The sequence below is a fragment of the Thermobia domestica genome, chromosome 10, assembly GCF_964235325.1.
Source record: "Thermobia domestica chromosome 10, izTheDome1.hap1.1, whole genome shotgun sequence".
Classification (NCBI taxonomy): Eukaryota; Metazoa; Arthropoda; class Insecta; order Zygentoma; family Lepismatidae; genus Thermobia; species Thermobia domestica.
The window spans coordinates 101,624,521-101,643,877 of NC_137463.1; the positions used below are offsets into that span (position 1 = coordinate 101,624,521).

The window sequence follows — 19,357 nt, forward strand, 5'->3', positions numbered from 1 at the left end:
ACAATATTGGGTGGGGGTCTTTTGCCAATCTAAAGCTATTTTCCGGCAGAAAATAAAAGGCACGTATTCGTTTATTTTTTGCGTTATGTTCCTACATAAAGTTTCGTTACAATTCTTCATGTCCTTTAGGCACTTCTAATATACTGTCATTAGCACTTTAGATATTTAGTGATCAAAAGTTTGTTGGGGTCCGTGCCTCACCCAACCGTTTTTGTTTCTCAGGAAAGTACGAAACACGTATTCTCCCATTTTACGTCTACAACATCTATGCAGAATTTCATTCACTTCGGTCCAGTTCTTCTTGCCTCTCGGGCGTCAACTTTCAAACATTTCGTTTTGGCTTTTGCCCCTTAAAACCATTTTTTTCGCAGAAAATACAAAACACGTATTCTTTTATATTTTTAGCGTATTGTTTTTACACAAAGCTTTCTTGCAATTCTTCATGTCCTTTAGGCACTTCTAACATCCTGTTAGCATATTTGATACTTCGTAATGAAAGGTTTGGAGGGGTCCCCAACCAAGTTTTTGTTTTTTCAGGAAAATACGAAACACGTATTCCCTCGTTTTATGTCTACAATATCTGTGTACAATTTCATTCACTTCGGTCCACTTCTTCTTGCCTTTCGGGCGTCAACTTTTAAAATATTGGGTGTGGGCTTTTGCTTCCTAAAACCTTTTTTTCATCAGAAAGAAACACATATTTGTTTTTTTTTCATGTGTAGTATCTAATTGCCAAATTTTATCAAAATCGGAGTGTTACACTTGAGATGTGTTACATATACGTATAAAAAAATGCAACATTGATTGGAAACTAAATGATACAATGTTTCGAAACCATGTATTAATTTCAGCACATGCTTGTTTGTCATTTACCTTTCCATGCGTAAAGGACATTTAGATATGTAAAGGAGTCTTTCATATCTCAATATTAAGGTATATACACATGTTTGTTAATTCAACACTTGGCCATTAATAAACTATTACACTCTCATCTGCCTTTGGTTCCTGTTTCAAATGACCACGCCAGCACATATCAAGCATAATCAGTGCACTTCTAATCATTATATTATCACTCTATCCTTTCTACATTCTTCAAGTGTGGAGTTAATCGAATGTGTTATTTCTGGTGTTAAACTTGTAATGTCAAGTAATGGAGTATCCCGATAAATAATACCACTAATATTCAACTAAGGAAATATTTGTACATTACACAAGTATTCCGCTTCTAGATAACAGCCAGATTATACTCGTACGATAGAATGTATATCACCTATTTATAGTATAGACAAAACGGATCCTTCGTAGAGGTAATTACAGCAATGTGAACTTATAATTTCAATGTGATAAAAATATTCTTAAAGTTAGAAATCATTGCTTTCCTCTTGACCCAAATATTTACAAGATACTTATCATTAGTGTTCTTTATCTCTTAATTACTTACCGTCGAACATTAGGTAACTTTTTCTTGTAAAATACTGAGTCGATAATGTGTAGAATCCATGTGCACATGCGAAATTAGGAAATATGAGACACATTTTTGCTATTATATCTGCTACTTTTTGAAAAGTCTAAAAAGAATGCAAAAAATGACATGATTTAGAAGTGTGGTAAGTTCTTAATAAAGTCTATAAGTACAATATGGAGAAAGTAACCCTACGCATTTCAAGTTTTATTATTAATATGCCAAAATAAAAATTGGACATTTTGTTTTTCGAATAATATTTAGTAAATGATGAAGTAAGTTGAATGAACATTCACTTGAAACTTAATAAAATTATTAATTTCTTCGCTAATTAAAATGTCTGTCTTTGATACAACTTAAAACTTGATAGAAGTTAGAACGTGGAAGTTATGTCCACTAAAGTACAGCGTCTCAAAGAAATATTTTCTTCAAACTTATTCTATAATGTAAGAATTAAAAGACTATTTAATCACTTTTAAAATAGATTGTGTGGAGAAAGTTGGTTAAACAGTTGTTAAAACGTGTCGAAAAAGACCTAATTCTTGAAAATTGATTCCAGTAATTTACAGTACAGTTCAAACACGTTTTCTCCAGCCCTTTATATACGAAATGGTGCTACATTTTTTACAGACATAGTTGGATACATCTCGAATATACTGCAGTTGGTAAATACAGTTACGATAACTTATATTTTGGCCTAACGATAATTATAATATAGTATAATAATGTACTTTGTATAGATTTCTAACCTCACGAGTTCGGTTGTTGTGCTCAATGAACCTCGAGCTCAATAATTGAGCGCACAAGCACATTTAAGCATAAGTGCTAAGTAAGATGATAGTGACTAGAAGTACGAACGTAAGTTCAAATGAGGATTGTAAGCGCAAGCACGAGAGAGTGCTTGCTCCTTGATATAGATCCCAAGCCTTTAGCGAACGACCCAAATGAGGTAGGATCGACATCGGACTATCATGAGCTTTAGTGAGGATAGCCAGCCCAAGTCCGGGCTAGTACGAGTATGGGCATCGCAGCACGATCAACTTTCAGGATTGTGAACCTAAGCCCACAGACAAAGAACCAAAGCCTGAGCCGAAAGGTAGTAGAAAACATTAAAGAAAATAGTTATATATTTTGATGTGAGAACACAGTCTCTCCCTCATGGAACTGTGTTATTGCTTTCTGCTGAACTTCATATTACCTACGATCTCGAAAATATTATTTTGGGTTTATACCATCTAGCAAATCTAGAAGTCAGTGGATGGGGACGTGATTGATCAAAAAATGATTGAAACCGACTGATATTAGTGTCGAATTCATAGTTTTCGAGATGGTTAGATTAATAGTGATTCTCCAGGTCCCGTTTAAGTCGAAGGTCATTCCCTGTTAGCACTCGTGGGCGAAGGGAATAGTGACATGTAAGAAAAATCGGAAACTATAAATTTATTTTTAAATTCAGTTTTCAGTGCTCCTAAATTGATTGGTAACAGTTCCGGCGATTCTTAAATCCAACATCAGCCCCCAGTTGGGATAAAGAAAAACTATCACAGCCAAGGGACATGTTTACATATAAAAATAACCGAACACGACGTATGTACAGTCGAATAGATTGTACAGTTTGCTCGGACCCTAAGTTGATTGGTGACGATTTCGATGCCCTTTAAATCCACGTTCAGATCTTAGTAGTAGTAAGTATTTCTAGCGTTAGTAGGAGAGTGTGTACAGTAGGAGATCTATAGAAATAATAAATAGCCTATATTCATATCAAATCGTTTTCGGTGTCCCTGCGGTGATTTTTTTTTTACATTTTCGATGTCGTGTAATTCCACGTTCATACTCCCATTAGCGCCAAGAGGGGGAGGGGATAAATTTAAAAATTATTTTTTAAAAAATAATTCCATTAATGTTGAATTCACAATTCCCAGTGTGACTGAGATGAATATTCAATTCCCGACAGGAAGTTCAACCTTCATCGGCATGGAGGTGAGAAGGGTGAGAAATAAAGTGTCTCAAATGACTGAAATTAGGTCGAATCCATAGTTTTCGGGGTCACTGAGCAGTTAGCTGACAATACCGTTAACATACGAGGGGCGCCCAATAAGTTAACTACCTAGAGAGAATGCAATGCAGATAAGGTCACCTGATCATCACTGTTTATCGATGTAGTTCCCATGGAGGTCTCTGCATCGTTGTCACTTTGTGAGCAGCAAAAAAAAATCCCAGAGCAGAAATAGTCTTTGTCATGGCCTGCAAACTACTTGGAAACAGTCTGTTGGACCTTGTTGTCCGACAAAAAATGTCATCCCAGCAAGTGTTTCTTCAGGTCTCGGAAGAGAGACCATACCCAGACTGTAGAGAGGATGATTCAACACTTGAAAAAAAGTCAGCAATGGCAGTCTGAACCTTCCGGACGGCGTCACCGAAACATTCGCTACGCGGTCAAACACTCTGCTCACGACGACTGCGTTACTCTGACTGACCTCAAATTGCGCAGCGGGTTCCCCAGATAGTCTTGCATGTCAGATGTTATGATGATCCGCCCCTTCATTCGTGTCTATTTAGATAACTTATTGGACGCTCCTCGTATTAGCATAGGTTTAGAGAAAATCGGGCATGTCAGCTGGATTAGAAATTTACAGAGCCAACGCCGAAGAAATTGCTCGTCGTTTATTATATTTAGTTCTCTATCTCTGATAGATGAACTCCAAAGGTGTTACTTATATATATAACAACTTTGAATACAGGTGTATAAATGTATAGTCCAGCGTAACTCTGAGACACCTGAAGCAATTTCAACCAAACTTGTTTGATATATAACTTGCAATTTGAAAAATAAACATAATTTGTACGGGGTTTGAGTTCGAAGGAGTGACATGCAAAATAATCCACAACGACCGACATTAGTACGCAATCCATAGTTAGTGTACATAGTTTTTGGTATCGCTGAAACGAATAATGATGTTCCAAATTTTGTTTAAGTACAAATTCAACAGGGTGGTAGCAAAATTGTGGCCTAGGTATACCGATTAAATCACACTCTTGACAAATTTTTCGACGAAAACAGTTGACGGTAAATCATCTGATGACCGCTAAACTTAGTCATGGACCTAACCTTGTTAAATTTAAAACGAGACCTAGAATACCTTCCCTTATTGTATTTTACATGAGTCGGCATATTCGTATGCACATGAAGACCAGGAGCTTCATCTTATGTAAATCTTTTTCCTTCGCTTTAACTGTCCGAATTACACATGGATTCTTCAGTGATAGATACGTATACTGTCTGATGACGATCCTCTTCACGTAGTTGAATTTCAGGTGCTTGAAATAGTAAATCTGTTAACCACTGAAATATGGTTACCATCCTGAGTTTCAAGTTTTTCCTTAAGAACTTCAACTTCTTGCAGCTTCCTAATTTGATTTGATTATCATTGGCTTGAATTTTCATCGTGTGGACTGTATTTTGCATAGCCTCAAAATTTTGAAGGTTCAAATCGATTTTGGAATCCGTTCTTTCTAATTTCGTATTATCTGTTCAATTCGAGTTTCCACACGTTCTGTTACTTGATGAGCCTCATATGTTCAATACGAGCATCCACATGATCTGTTACTTTCTGGACTTGCTGAGTTATTTGTTCAATACGAGAATCCACACGATCTGTTCCTTGCTGTACTTGCTGAGTTATTTGCGTAATCGATTGTCCTAGCTGCCAAATCATAACAGTCAAACTAGATGTCGATAATTTCCTCAACGCGATTACCAGCATTGCCACACTTACTTTCATTTCCATCATAATAGATTGGTACACCTTTTTACTTCACTATATCATATACAGTTTGCAATAACAAACGTAAGACTGGCGTACTTAACTTTTAGCGAGTTTCTTAGTTCCCGTAGATTTCGGCACCATTATATATATATATAACGTTTAATTCCCTTCACACTTCGTTCGTTATATATATGCCCTAAGTTCGTTTAGATGTACTAAGGAATCACTGTAATGTAATTCACTAGTTAACTGTTCAAAATGACAACACAGAATACGATATGTCAATCAAATTTATGTATTTTCCGTAAATACTTTATCATTTATCTTCTTAATATTTACAAAATATCTTCTTTTTAAACGAATATGCACTCTTTCACAACGGTGTATACTCTACGTATGTTATCACTAAATAATGCATAGATATTTATGTCTGTCCCAAGCTAAATAACAGAAATAGGCTGGCCATAAAAGAAAGTGATATCTTACGTTGCGGACCATTATTGTTCATAGTATCATATACATATTATCGTTATAATATAAAGTGTGAACGTCAAACAAAACTGCTTCAATGAAGATTTCAGAAAAGAGACTCATAAATTTTTCATTGAAGAAACGCGGACATAGACCAAAAGCGACGAAAAATGAGTGGATGCTTTTGAATAGTGGGTGTGGAGAAGAATGGAGAAAACTAAAAGGGTGACAAACGAACGAAAGGGCGTTACAAATGGTTACAAGAAAATAATAACTTTAGATGTACGTAAAATGGAACAGCAACTAGTTGGGACATTGGCTGAAAAGAAACTATCATGAGAGACATATCAGATGTATGATGGCAGAAAAGGGACGGGGTAACGAAGGCTGTAGTTGAAGACTGTATCGAAACATAAGAAACGCAAGTAAAGACATAGTGGTTAGCTGTACCCCGTGGAATATTGAACCTGCTCAGTTCAGACAAGCGACCTGCAGAAATGGCAGAATACAGATGATTATGCTATTCTCACCGTGCCTTGAGCGATCATTTTAGACCATGGGCCAATGGAGTGATAACTCCCCCCCACCTAGGGATCTTTTGCCACTATATTAGAAGTGTTCCTTAGGGTACTTATAATCAGAAAATCGTCGTTGGTCAAAATATAAATGCAACACCTGGGGCCCTTAACCCTTTAGCATCCGTGCATATTTACAGACATCGATGGAATCTCTTTAAATGACCGTAGACAGAACGTTAGTGCAACACTGGAACAAGTTATACCTCGATCGATATGCGAGATTATAGGCTTTTAGTTTACGTAATGAACGGGACATTTCTGTGTACAAAGGAAAACTAATTCAGGGATATTTAGGAAAAGTCCATTCTCGCGATACTTTTAGTTATAACGTGACAACACTGCAAATTAAGTGAATAGTAAAATGTGTTTAGGTGTTCTATGATATGTTCAACTTAAACTGAAAATTTCATCTTGATCCATTAAATAGCAGCAGAGGAAATATGTATTTTAATCTTCACAGGGCTAATAATAATTGATTTTCATGGAAGTAAGAGTATGACTTTGTGACAATCTTAAGTTTTATTTTTCTATAGAAAACAAGTGCTGCAAATTATTCTAGTTGTTTTTCTCATTCGTTATATTTTTAGAGATTCCCAGTACCGAGAAATCCCCCAGGAAGGTTTTATGGTTTGTGGGTTTTATGGTTTATTTTTATATTAAAGAATATAAAAATGGTTTAATATTAAGGCAATTAAAAAATACATATTACATACTATATTAAGTGCGATTATCTGTATGCACATGTAATAAGAATACATGCTCTACGCAATAACTTCGAGAATTGTTTGATAACTTCACATACCAGCAGACATGTTTGGAAGTGTACTCATTGTAGGATACCGAAACAACAAGTATTTTCAAAGGAACATAATGGAGTCCATGGTATAACAGAAAATATTTCAAAGCAATAATATTACTGTTGTGCGGTTCCATTATGTTCCTTGGAAAATACTTGTTGTTTCGGTATCCTACAATGAGTACACTTCCAAACATATCTGCTGGTATGTGAAGTTATCAAACAATTCTCGAAGTTATTGCGTAGAGCATGTATTCTTATTACATGTGAACACAGATAATCACACTTAATATAGTATGTAATGTGTAGTTTTTTAATTGCCGTAATATTAAACAATTTTATATTCTTTGTGTTTGTGTATGTCTGTAAGTTAATAATAGTAGCACATTCGCCCTGAAAACCACGTGGTCTCAGTTATTATGAAGACGAATGTCAAACAAAAGGAAGCCAGTCAGACAGACGACAATTGCAACAAAATAGGATTACCGTTGTGAAAAATCGGAAATTCTATGTAATACTTTACGCATAAAACGAAACTGACATGAGGACAACAAACTTCATTTTAAAGAATCCATTAGAACTTTCAGGTCAAAGTACTGCGTCAAGAGATTGACACTGCAAAACTGCACCGCTTAACATCAATTTGCATCCAAATTCCTACAGAATACGACACAAACAAACACGGTCTATCGCCGATACTACCAAAGTTCCACAAAATTACCACGATTGCTAAGTCAGTCTGATAAATCATATATGGCGGAAAATTGTACACTCTTAGTGGATGCTTCACCATATTTGGAGCGTACTGCTATACGGCAGTATTTAGCATACATCCTGTTTAACGAGGAACAGTGCGTGTTTGGCCAGAAATAGAGTTAAAATAGGGATCACGAAAAAAGGGTGTTTCATGGAAAACTCTAGTGACATGTATCACTATAAGAGCTGAATGTGTCATTGAAGAAACACCTATTCGATAGAAAGATGAATCGCTACTCTTTCAGATTCAAGAAGTGTATTTCATAACAGCCGAAATGAGGTACCACAACTTGTACCAGATCGTCGAGCTGATATTGTTCATGGAAGAAACATACCTAAAGATAAATTCATTGAAGGTGTAGTCTGTGAAAGTATGTCAGTAAGTGTTTTAGTTCCTGAAGCATTTTTATTGTTACTGCGAGCTGTTCTTAATCATCACCAACAGGTGTGAGTTCTTTCGTGGCCGCCCATGGCTGGAATGGTACTTCCAAGTGCTCAGATTTACCTAATCTCTCACGCAGTGTATATTTACCCTTTTAACTGGAAGTGATATAAAAATCCTACGAAATTATCACATCAAAGGGGGAGAACACAGATGAATCTCTTAAGACTGATGACTGGAGGTCATCACCGCTTTCGATAACACAATCATACATTGCTGTTTCTCATCTAAATATTTGTAAATTTGAGCAGAGTTCTTTCAGCAGAGTTATTAATTCTGTTCCGCTTGTGAGATATCTGACTGCTGTAGCTAGGAGTATCTTTTTGACATCAACCATGGTACACGTGAAGCAGCTGAACAAACATCTTTGGTTAAAGACTTGCCGACACGGGTTTCCCGAACATTTGGGACTGTATTACCTGCAGCTAAATAGATAGGTATAAACTAAAAAAGGAGATGAGGTAAATCTAAGCTCTTGGCAAGTAGCAATTATGCTGTGAGCAGCCACGAAAAGTCTGACGCTTGTCAAAGGTAATTAAAAAAAGCTCGCAATAACAACAAAGCTCCTTCAGTAACTAAAAACTTACTGACAAACTTTCACAGACTGCACATTCAATGAATTTCCATTTAGGTATGTTTCTTCCATGAACAATATCAGCTCGACAATCTGGTACAAGTTGTGGTACCTCATTTCGGCTGTTACGAAATACACTTCTTGAATCTTAAACAGTAGTGATTCATATTCCTATCGAATAGGTGTTTCTTCAATGACACTTTCAACTATTCTAGTGACACATGTCACTAGAGTTTCCCATGAAACACCCTTTTTCGTGATCCCTATTTTAACTCTATTTCTGACCAAATACGCACTGCTCCTCGTTAAACAGGATGTATGCTAAATACTGCCGTATAGCAGTACTCTCCAAATATGGTGAATTACCCAATAAGAGTGTACAATTTTTCGCCATACATGATTCATCAGACTGACTTAGCAATCGTGGTAATTTTGTGGAACTTTGGTAGTCCCGGCGATAGACCGTGTTTGTTTGTATCGTATTCTGTAGGAATTTGGATGCAAATTGATGTAAAGCGGTGCAGTTTTGCAGTCTCAATAACTTGACGCAGTACTTTGACCTGAAAGTTCTTACGAATTCTTTTTAAATGAAGTTGGTCGTCCTCATGTCAGTTTCGTTTTATGCGTAGCGTATTACACAGAATTTTCGATTTTTCAAAACAGTAATACCTTTTCTTGTTGCAACTATCGTCTGTCTGACTGCAGTCTTTTTGTTTGTCATTCTTCTCTAAAATAACTGAGAACACGTGGTTTTCAGGGCGAATGTGCTACTATTGTTAACTTACAGGCAGACATTAACACAAAGAATATAAAAATTGTTTAATATTACGGCAATTAAAAAACTACACATTACATACTATATTTAGTGCGATTATCTGTGTTTACATGTAATAAGAAAACATGCTGTACGCAATAACTTCGAGAGTTGTTTGATAACTTCACATACCATCAGACATGTTTTGGAAGTGTATTCATTCTAGGATACTAAACTAACAAGTATTTTCAAAGGAACATAATGGAACTGCACAACAGTAAACTTATTGCTTTGAAATATATATTTTCTATTAAACCATGCACCAACAAAGCATAAAACTTTCCTGGGGGATTTCTCGGAACTGGGAATCTGTAAAAATATAACGAATGAGAAATAGAACTATAATAATTTGTATCACTTTTTTCTATAAAAAAATAAAACTTAACATTTTTACAAAGTCATAGTCGTACTTCCATGAAAATCAATTATTATGAACCCTGTGAAGACTATAAAATACATACTTCCTCTGCTGCTATTTGATGGATAAAGACGAAATTTTCAGTTTCAGTTGAACATAAAACAGAACACCGAAATACCTTTTATTATTCACCGAAATTTATTTTATTGTTCAGTTTGCAGTGTTCCTATGTAATAACTAAAAGAATCGCAAGAAGAGACTTTTCTTAAATATTCTTCAATTATATTTCGTTTGTACGCAGAGATGTCTCATTCGTTACGTAAACTGAAAGCATACACTCTTAAAAATTGATCGAGGTATAACTTGTTCAAGTGTTGCAGTGACAGTCGGAACAAAAGTTATACTCGTACTTCTATGAAAATCTATTATTATGAACTCTGTGAAAACTATAAAAAAATATTTCCTCTGCTGCTATTTGATGGATCAATATGAAATTTTCAGTTTAAGTTGAACATAAAATAATACACCTAAACACATTTTATTATTCACCTAGTGCGTAGTGTTGTCACGTAATAACTAAAATAATCTCCAGAAGGGACGTTTTTATGGAAATTTTCTTAAATATCCCTGAATTAGTTTTGCTTTGTACACAGAAATGTCCTGTTCATTACGTAAACTGAAAGCCTACAATCTTACAAATCAATCAAGGTATAACGTGTTCCAGTGTTGCACTAACGGTCTGTCTACGGTCATTTAAAGAAACCCCATCAATGTCTGTAAATATACACGGGTGCTAAGGGGTTAAGGGCTCCAGGACTCAGGTGTTGCACTTATATGTTGACCAACAACTATTTTCTGATTCTAAGAACCTTAAGGAACACTTCTAATATAGTGGCAAAAGTTTCCTAGGGCGGGTCACTTATCACCCCCTTGGCCCTTTGTTCTATTTCAGCTTAGCCAGTAAATTAAGGATTGTGAGTTCAAATAATTTATAAAAATCTGAAAATTTCAGAATTTGTTTTTCATGTTATGTGAAATAATATACTAAAAGTCGCGGAAAATCGGATAAGGGCATCATCCTCAAAATGGCGGACAAAGATGGCGGTCCGTCGATATGATTATAGTTTACAATTTTAGGCATAGTTCAGAAACGGAAAGCCGTAGATCATTTGTGTAAAATTATTTGAACTTCAAAAGCATCTAACTGTAATTCTAAGTTTAAAACGTTTGAATCCAAGCACTTTTAAGGAATTTACATCCATTTAAACTTCAAAAATGTGGGGCTTTTAGCCCTTACTCTTTTAGTTTATGTAAAAATACTCTTATCGATACAGAAATAGACGTTAAAGATTTTAATATTTTTATAAGCTATCCAAAGGAAAACTCTTTCAGATCGTGCTAAATAAACTGAGATTTTTAATTTTGAAACAGATTAGAAAAGATGAAATGATATGAGTTCATTAATTACCTTACGGATTGCATCAGCAAATAAGCTATTGTCATTAACATATGGGTTTAGTAGAGCTGATGTCCGTCATCATCTAAATCAGATTCGTCTTCCGATGGCCGTTTGTACAGGAACCTAACTGGCAGATTCACAAACTTTGAACACTTGAGATCAGATTTTTTAAACTTAAATGTTGCTTGTTCACAATCTTTTCTTGCAGTCACTTTGCACTTACAGGCAAGTAAGCTTATTCGGCTGGAGCTGGTGGTAGCTCTGTGGGTATTGGAATTTGCATATCCTCTGTGACTACCAATCTCGTTCGGTTGGGTTCATGTTTAAACCATTCCACTCCGGGACTTGGAGGTACACTCGAAGTGAATGCTGCGCAGCTGCCGCGCTAGTAGGGGGCAAAGTGGCCAAATTGAAATGCGAAGACAGTTTTCCGACGGCTTCCTTGCTATACTTGATATGTTTTAGACTGTCCAGGCAGGACACATTTCTTCCTCCATACAGGCGAATAAGAAATAACTCTTTAATCTCGACCGCTTTGTCACGATTGAGATTTGGTTGGTTAAAGATGCTGAATAACTTGCACAATTCTTTATCTTTTTGAAGCGTATTGAACGCTGCCAACTTTCCTCTTCTGAATATAGCTGAGATCGTGTTATAGCCTGATGCAGCATGAAAAAAAGAGGAAGCAGTCTTTTAGTGGCCTGAGAGTTTTTTTGAATTTTAACGATTTGGTAGCATTTCCCCTCAGTTTCACTTGTCTCTGGCCTTAATAGAAACAGCGACTGCTCAGGAAGTATTCTAGTTAGATTGTTAAAAGATCAGAATCAGATCCAGCTACAGATTTCCCGTTTGTACTTTCCTCCATTGCTGTTGAACAGATTAATGTCTCAGCATCTCCTTCTGCTTCAAATACGGTTATCTTTGCTTCTTCGAAGACTGTTTTCATCACTTGAACCATTCTAACTTTGTTCTCTGAATTTCTCAAGAGCACTACTTGATCTGTTGTGGCTTATATGGCAGAATCAAATGCGATCGTTTAGACATTTCGCCAAAGCTCTTTGTTGTATCTCGGTATTTTTCGTGTCTAATTGTAATTTGTATCCATCAAATACAACAGCACTACAAGGTGAAAAATGTAGCTTGACATAATTCACATACTTAACGCAGATTTGCTGGTATCTGCCATTTTTAGCCTACACCAATGCGTGCAGAAGAAATCGAGAATCCACAACATACGTAATGTCTTCTGGTGTTTTAACGCGAGAATAGAGACTCGACAATATTTACCGTAGTTGATTAAGCAATCTTGCACATGGAGATGCTATCATACAAGAAAGGTGGCATTGGCGCTAATTTATATTTCAGATACTCACGAAAATTTTCACTTTGCTTGATTACAGTTGCGATTCTGCCAAGGAGCTGCGATGGGTTTATAACGATAGCTCTTCTTTGATTTTGACGGTAGTGTAGGTGGCCAAGATAGAGATTACTATTTTTTGTTATAGCTTTACAGATCTGTAGAATCCTCCAATCATTCTCTGAACTAATGTTTCCCCAACACTCCTCGCTTGATCGCAATTTGTTTTCTTATCTGCAACTAGGTCTGTAGCAATGTTCTTGAGTAATTCCTTTTGAGCCAATTTTCGAAAGGATCGTGAACAGACAACCATTCTGAGAATTTCTTCAAGTCTTTATCATCACGAGATGAACACAGGACGACCTTAGCTCAACGTGCCGTTCAGATGACACGAACTGTTTCCCACAAATTCCATTTCTGTTACGGTAACAGTGCTTGGGAATGAAGGATTTAAGATTTAAGATTTAGATTTCTGGGTTTTCGGCATCTAAGTCCATTTAGCCCTTCACGATTTGAGGGATGACGTCCCTCGGCGAGCACATAATCCGGGGAAAGGGAAGGAAGAAATGATTAGGGTAGGAAGGAAGCGGCCAGGGACCTATAAGTGAGGCACCACCCGGCATTTACCTGGTGTGAATGAGGAAAACCCAGGAAAACCTCATTCAGAGTGGCTGGACTGAAAAAGAGTTTTACACTTTTTCGACCGAGTGACCCATTGGGAATGATCCATCTTGCTAACGTAAAGCCTGATAATTCCAGACGTTAAGTTAATTTCCTAGAAATTTTCATGAACTTCATTAAGGATTGTTCGATATTCATATCAGTTGGAACTTCGCTCCAGAAGGCCTCTTTTCTGAGAATTGTGAAATATGCGTGGGTTGTTAATTTATTGTAATCCTCTGGTTCCATACTTGCCTTCAAGGTTTTCATCTGCTGAATATAGTGATGGGCACATTTTGCATAGAAATGATGACCAACTGCGTGAGAATACGGAAGCAATAATTTAATTGCATGCAAATGAAGTTTCCAGTCCCCTGTTCGATCTCCATAGATGAAGAGCAGTACGATTCTGACCTGCTCTAAATACTGCAGACAAAGTTTACCAATTAGGGAAAAGTCACCATCTTCCTTTGAGATCTCCTCTATATCGTTTGTCACGTGTCGAGCAGTTTCATTTTCTTGCAAATCTTGGATATAGGTTTCTTTATCCAGACATTGTTGAATAAGATTGCGGATCTTAGATTTTATCATCTCCTCAGTGAGTTGTAAATGCCTATCTAACTAAATGTAAAGGGCGAGCACGTTCAAGAAGTGAGCTCTCAATGATCTTAAGTAGATACGGCCTTTCAGCAGTTGTACTACTGTTGTCTTGGCGTACAGAATACCCGAAAATTCCTCTATACCATGTCCTGATAATGTATCTAATCGTGCCTAGAAATGACATAAGTGGAAACTTCCTAAGCGCACTACAACTTTGGACAATTTAGAAATTTTTTCAGCTGCAGGTACGATTTCAACAGCTTTCCAGTATAATGGCTGATCGAATGTCACAACACATGTGCTCTATCCAATTTTCTTGCACTCTTTTACTGCATACAGAAGAGTGGAATATAGTACTGATAGCTGATACTAAATTATTGAAGAAAGGCAGAGGCACTACATTGTTTATATCAAAAGGAGAATCTTGATCCTTGTAAATGGCGTGTATTTTACCATTCCAAAATGGTTGTGGCATAACTTTCACAAGATGCATAACCAGTGGCGTATTTAGGGGGGGCTTCCTGGCTTAAGCCACTCCCCGAAATTGTATTTACTATATTAAAGTAAATTAAATATCTTGCAGAATTTTCACATTTCCAAGACTAAAGTTGGCAACCCCCGAAACGAAATCGTAAATACGCCACTATGCACAGCTATCCAAAGGTTGTTTGAGAATTCTGTCATTTGCGTCCAGGATTTAGTGTCCCATCTGGAGGAGATACTTGACTTCGATTCTCTTCAAGCCGTTGTTTGTGTTCTCTTTCTAAGGAACTAATTTTTGTTTGCCGAAAGAAGACACAATTTCTGTTGCTGAAGATCGCAGACGAGGGACCAAGATCAGTCATTTCCACAAAATATGCAATGTTGTTTGAAATCGAAAGTCGAAGTAGAAGATTTCCTAGTTTCTCTCGAAGTACTTTGTACGTTAGCTTCTGCATTACTTGCGGATTTCTCTTCAGTATTTGATTATCTGATTCTCATTAGTATAGTTTTTCGGCAAATGACAAATAAACGTACTTTTCAGCATTACGAAAATAGGCTTCTAGTCCATCATTGCGGGACACACTAGCTTTGGTAGTATTTGGGAAACCTCTAGCAGTGGGCAAAACCTCTTCTTCGTTGAATGGTGTATTGCAGATTACACATTCTCCGTACTGCATAGCCTTTCCGCCCAGTGACCCTGTTAGGACCTCTGCAATGACTGGGAGACAAGCTGAAGCCCCAGAAAACTGAAATTGATCGCGAAAAAATATTTACGGAAAAACAAATTTCAACATAACGAAACACACACACACACACACACACAGACAATATAATAGGCTGTTGATATAATTTTCTTCACCACTATACAATTTTTTTTACAATGCTAGCCAAGGCTACCTTTTACAGGGTTACGCCCTGTTATAGGGAAGTGGTGTGGGAAGACTTAGGTTTCAAGGTCTGTGGATGGTCTAAGTGCTGTAATATATCTTTATTCATTTAATTGCTGGACTTTGCGTTTATTCATTTAATTAATTTTGCGTTCCCTAACATTTGGCGTGGATAAGGAATTATCACAATTGACAAACACAGTGATACATCTTAATACATACAGTCATGCAGTTGTTATGAATTGCAGAAAACAAAATAATAATAAAAATAATGAAAGTGATGTTTTCAGTATATAGAATAGTCACGGAAATAACATACATAATAAGAAACATAATATGAAGCAACTAGAACAGGCATGAAAAGAGACAAATTTTGAAAAAAGACAAAAAGATCAAATATATGTTTTAATATATGAGTAATACACGAGTGTGTACATATCGTGAAGGTGTGGTATGTAATGTTATGTATTGCATTGTGTCAAAGAGAAGGGGATGATGAGCTTGAAAGCGGCTACGGATGTAGGGGAGTTGGAGAGTTTCAAGGTGATATTGCAACGTTGGAAATGAGATACGGGAATAGAGATCACGTGTTGGGCTAGGCAATACTATACGAAAAGCTATCCGGAAGGCGTGTCGTTCAAAGACAAGTAGTTTTTTGTAGAATGTGTCGGAAGCAGCGATCCAAGCTGTGAAGCCATACGTTAAGGTAGGACACAGAAAAACCTTGTAGGTGTTTAAGACAGTAGAAGGTGTTAGACCCAAAGTCGTACCCACGAGACGTTTAAGCAAGTTTAATCTATTGTAAGCCTCTGTCGTTATTGTTTTAAGATGGTGCATCCATGTAAGGTGAGTGTCAAAAGTGATGCCTAAGTAGGTTACTGTCTTGGTAGCTTGCAACGGAACATGGTCTACATGTAAAGAGAGACAACGTCGATTTCTGCGTACTTTAGATGTTTTCTTCTTCGGGATGAAAACGATGGCTTGTGTCTTTGCAGCATTAATTTTAAGTTTCCAGTGTCGACACCAGCGGCAAAAGTCATCTATGGCGGTTTGTAGGATGCCGTTAATATGTTGAATGGATGTGCCTAGCGCGAGAAAAGCGGGGTCGTCTGCATACTAGAAGGCATGAACGAAATCCGGAAGGCGTGGCATATAAGCTACAAACAAAATATACAATAGAGGCAAGAGAGCGGAACTTTGAGGGACTCCTGAGAGTAAGAAGATCGGATGCGATAGGCAATTTCGGATGGCTACGTATGTAAGACGGCCGGAGAGAAAGTTAATGATGAGGCGTATGTAGGCGGTAGGTAGCTGAAGTCTAATAAGCTTGTAAATGAGTCCAATATGCCACACTTTATCAAATGCTTTTTCCAAGTCGAAGAAGACGAGGCATGATGGGTGTACTGAATTATAGTGTGTACTGATTAGGCTTGTGAGGCGTAAGACTTGGTCATTTATAGAAAAGGAATGTCGGAAACCCGCATGGCTGAGAGGTAGGATGTTTCTATCTAAGAGATAATTATGGAGGCGTTTAACAAGAATGCGCTCAAGAATCTTGCTAAATGTTGTTGTGAGTTGAATCGTTCTGTAAGAAGATAGTTCATGAGGTGGTTTGTGTGGTTTCGGAAACATTAGCGTTTTTGAGGTCTTCCAAGGCATAGGGAAGTATCCAGTGCGCAGAATGAAAGTGAAAACGTTTGCAAGAAGTAGTAGTAGTGTAAAAGGACATTCTCGGATCTGGCGATACGTTATATTATCGAGACCTGGTGCTGTATTTCGTTTATATCGTACGGTATCGGTGATCTCCGTGACGGTGATGGGTGCGGTAACAGGTTGATTTGGATTGAGAACATGCAGATGACTAGGCTGTAAGAATGGAGTAGATGGGTTTACCCGATCAGCAATGTGTGGCCGGTCCTCAGAGGGGGGCGGAGTGAAAATTGTCTGGAGGTGATCGGCAAAAGCATTTGCTGTGTCTGTCTGTAGGAGCAGCGGAGTTTCCTATCAGTGTGGGGTATGGAGTGCTACTGGACTTGCCACATAAAGCGTTGAACCTTTTCCAGTACTTTGTTGGATGACTGGTGTTTGATAGGTTATTGCAGGTTTTAACCCAGCATCTGAGTTTGTACGCTTTGATGTAGTTGTGCACTGTACGTTGCATTTGTTTATGATAATGTAAAGCTTCAGGGTTTCCGGTGCGAAGATAATCTCTGAAAAGTTGGCGGGAGCGGGATACCATAGTCACATACTGTAGTGGTAGACGTGGTTTGTATGGAATACTTTTACTAATTGGAATTTAGAGTTTACTGGCTTCCTGAATGGTATTTGTAATAGTATCCATTGTAGCGTAAAGTTCATCTTCAGTAGTGGGTGATGTTAGGTGTGCTGTATGTTGGTCAGATAGCTTCGATAATGAGTCCAGTTTGCTTTATCGAAGCGGTAACATAGGCGAGAAGGCAATTGCGAACGAGGTGATGCAGTGGCTTGTAACTGAAGCGTAAATTGAACAGGAGCGTGATCGCTACCTATTGTATCGAGAACAGTGATGAGACTATGGGTGGAGAGGTTTGCTGAGGTGATGACAATGTCAGGTGTTGTGTTGGAAATGGGCCGAGTAGGCTTTGGGAGTGGATGTATGATCCCAGTTGTGTGCGTAGTTATAAAAGCTTCGAAATTCGCACGATCTAGTTGTGAGCGACTGTGCAGATTAAAATCGGCCATGATAATATAGTGACGGTAAGTGTTTGAAATATATTGAACAAACTGAGTCGGAAGAGGGTGACCAGGTCGTACGTTAATGGTTGCAAACGTGATGCTGAGAGATTTGAAGTATAAAGTGCTGATGAGATGTTCAGGTAACAGATTGATGGGACAATCGTGCTGACGATAGGGGAGATGTGGAGAGAAACCAATTGCTACGCCCCCATTCGCTCTTTGTGCTGGAATGTGATTGTCTGCCCTAAGAATGGTGTAGCCGGGTATGCGACATGGAGTTCTCTTTGTCAAGAATGTTTCGTTTAACAGAAAAACTGTGATATGTTCCTCCAGAAGTAGTGTTTCAAACATGAGTTTATTGGTAGAGAATGATCTGATATTCAACTACAGAAAGTTTCAAGCCATAATGAAAGGGTGATTATCCGAGGTGAGTGATTGGAGATGCATGATATGAAATTGATATGAAATGTTGTTTTAGCTGCTAGAGTAATTTGCTGGAGAATGTGTGGCCGTATGAAAGGGTGAATATTCTGGAGTGCCAAAGTAAAAAAATGTGAGCAATTGGTTTAAGATGACAGGAGCGTCAGTAGCAGGCGGAGTTGAAGTGGCGGCAGGTGCTGTACGGAGTGGTACAACAAGTTCAGGATGGGCTGGTGTTGGTTCCGGCTTTGCTTTACACTTATAACTATAAGTGGGGTGATTATCGGGACATGTGGAGCACTTTGCTGGTTCGTGTAAATTGGTACAGAGCCGTGTTGAATGGGGTCCTGCACAGTACCCGCACTTATAATTGTTTTTACATTCAGAAGTGGTATGTGTATTATATTCCTGACAGCGTTCACAGCGTACTGGCAATGGTGCTAACGATCGCGATGGTTCGACTCTATGTTTTCGATTATAGATGTATGCTCCATGTGCAAGTAGATCGTCTATGGTCTCCTGATGAGGTGTAAGAATTCGGACCATGTAGGTGGGCCCACGGTCGTTACAAATCCTAAGAACTTTAGTAACGGAGTAACCATCGAGTTTCAGTTCCTCATGGATTTCATCGTCTGTGTATGACGGATCTACTCCGCGGATAACCACAGAGAGAAGTGAGGGCCGTCGGAGTGGAGGTGGTTGTTTGCGTGCTGAATCGGAAAGGCTAGCGATGTCAGCGTTTGCGCCAAAAATATCGA

General features: G+C 37.8%; 1 protein-coding gene across 2 annotated transcripts in view; it reads right to left on the bottom strand.

The window, feature by feature from the left end:
• The window catches only part of LOC145662607 (phospholipid-transporting ATPase ABCA1-like), a 1,231,974-nt gene that overhangs the window by 155,160 nt on the left and 1,057,457 nt on the right, over positions 1 to 19,357 (bottom strand). For both annotated transcript variants that reach the window (XM_081728328.1, XM_081728326.1), the window contains one exon: positions 1,442 to 1,568. In XM_081728328.1, the coding sequence (XP_081584454.1) occupies positions 1,442 to 1,568 (127 nt within the window). The remainder of the gene's footprint in view (positions 1 to 1,441; positions 1,569 to 19,357) is intronic.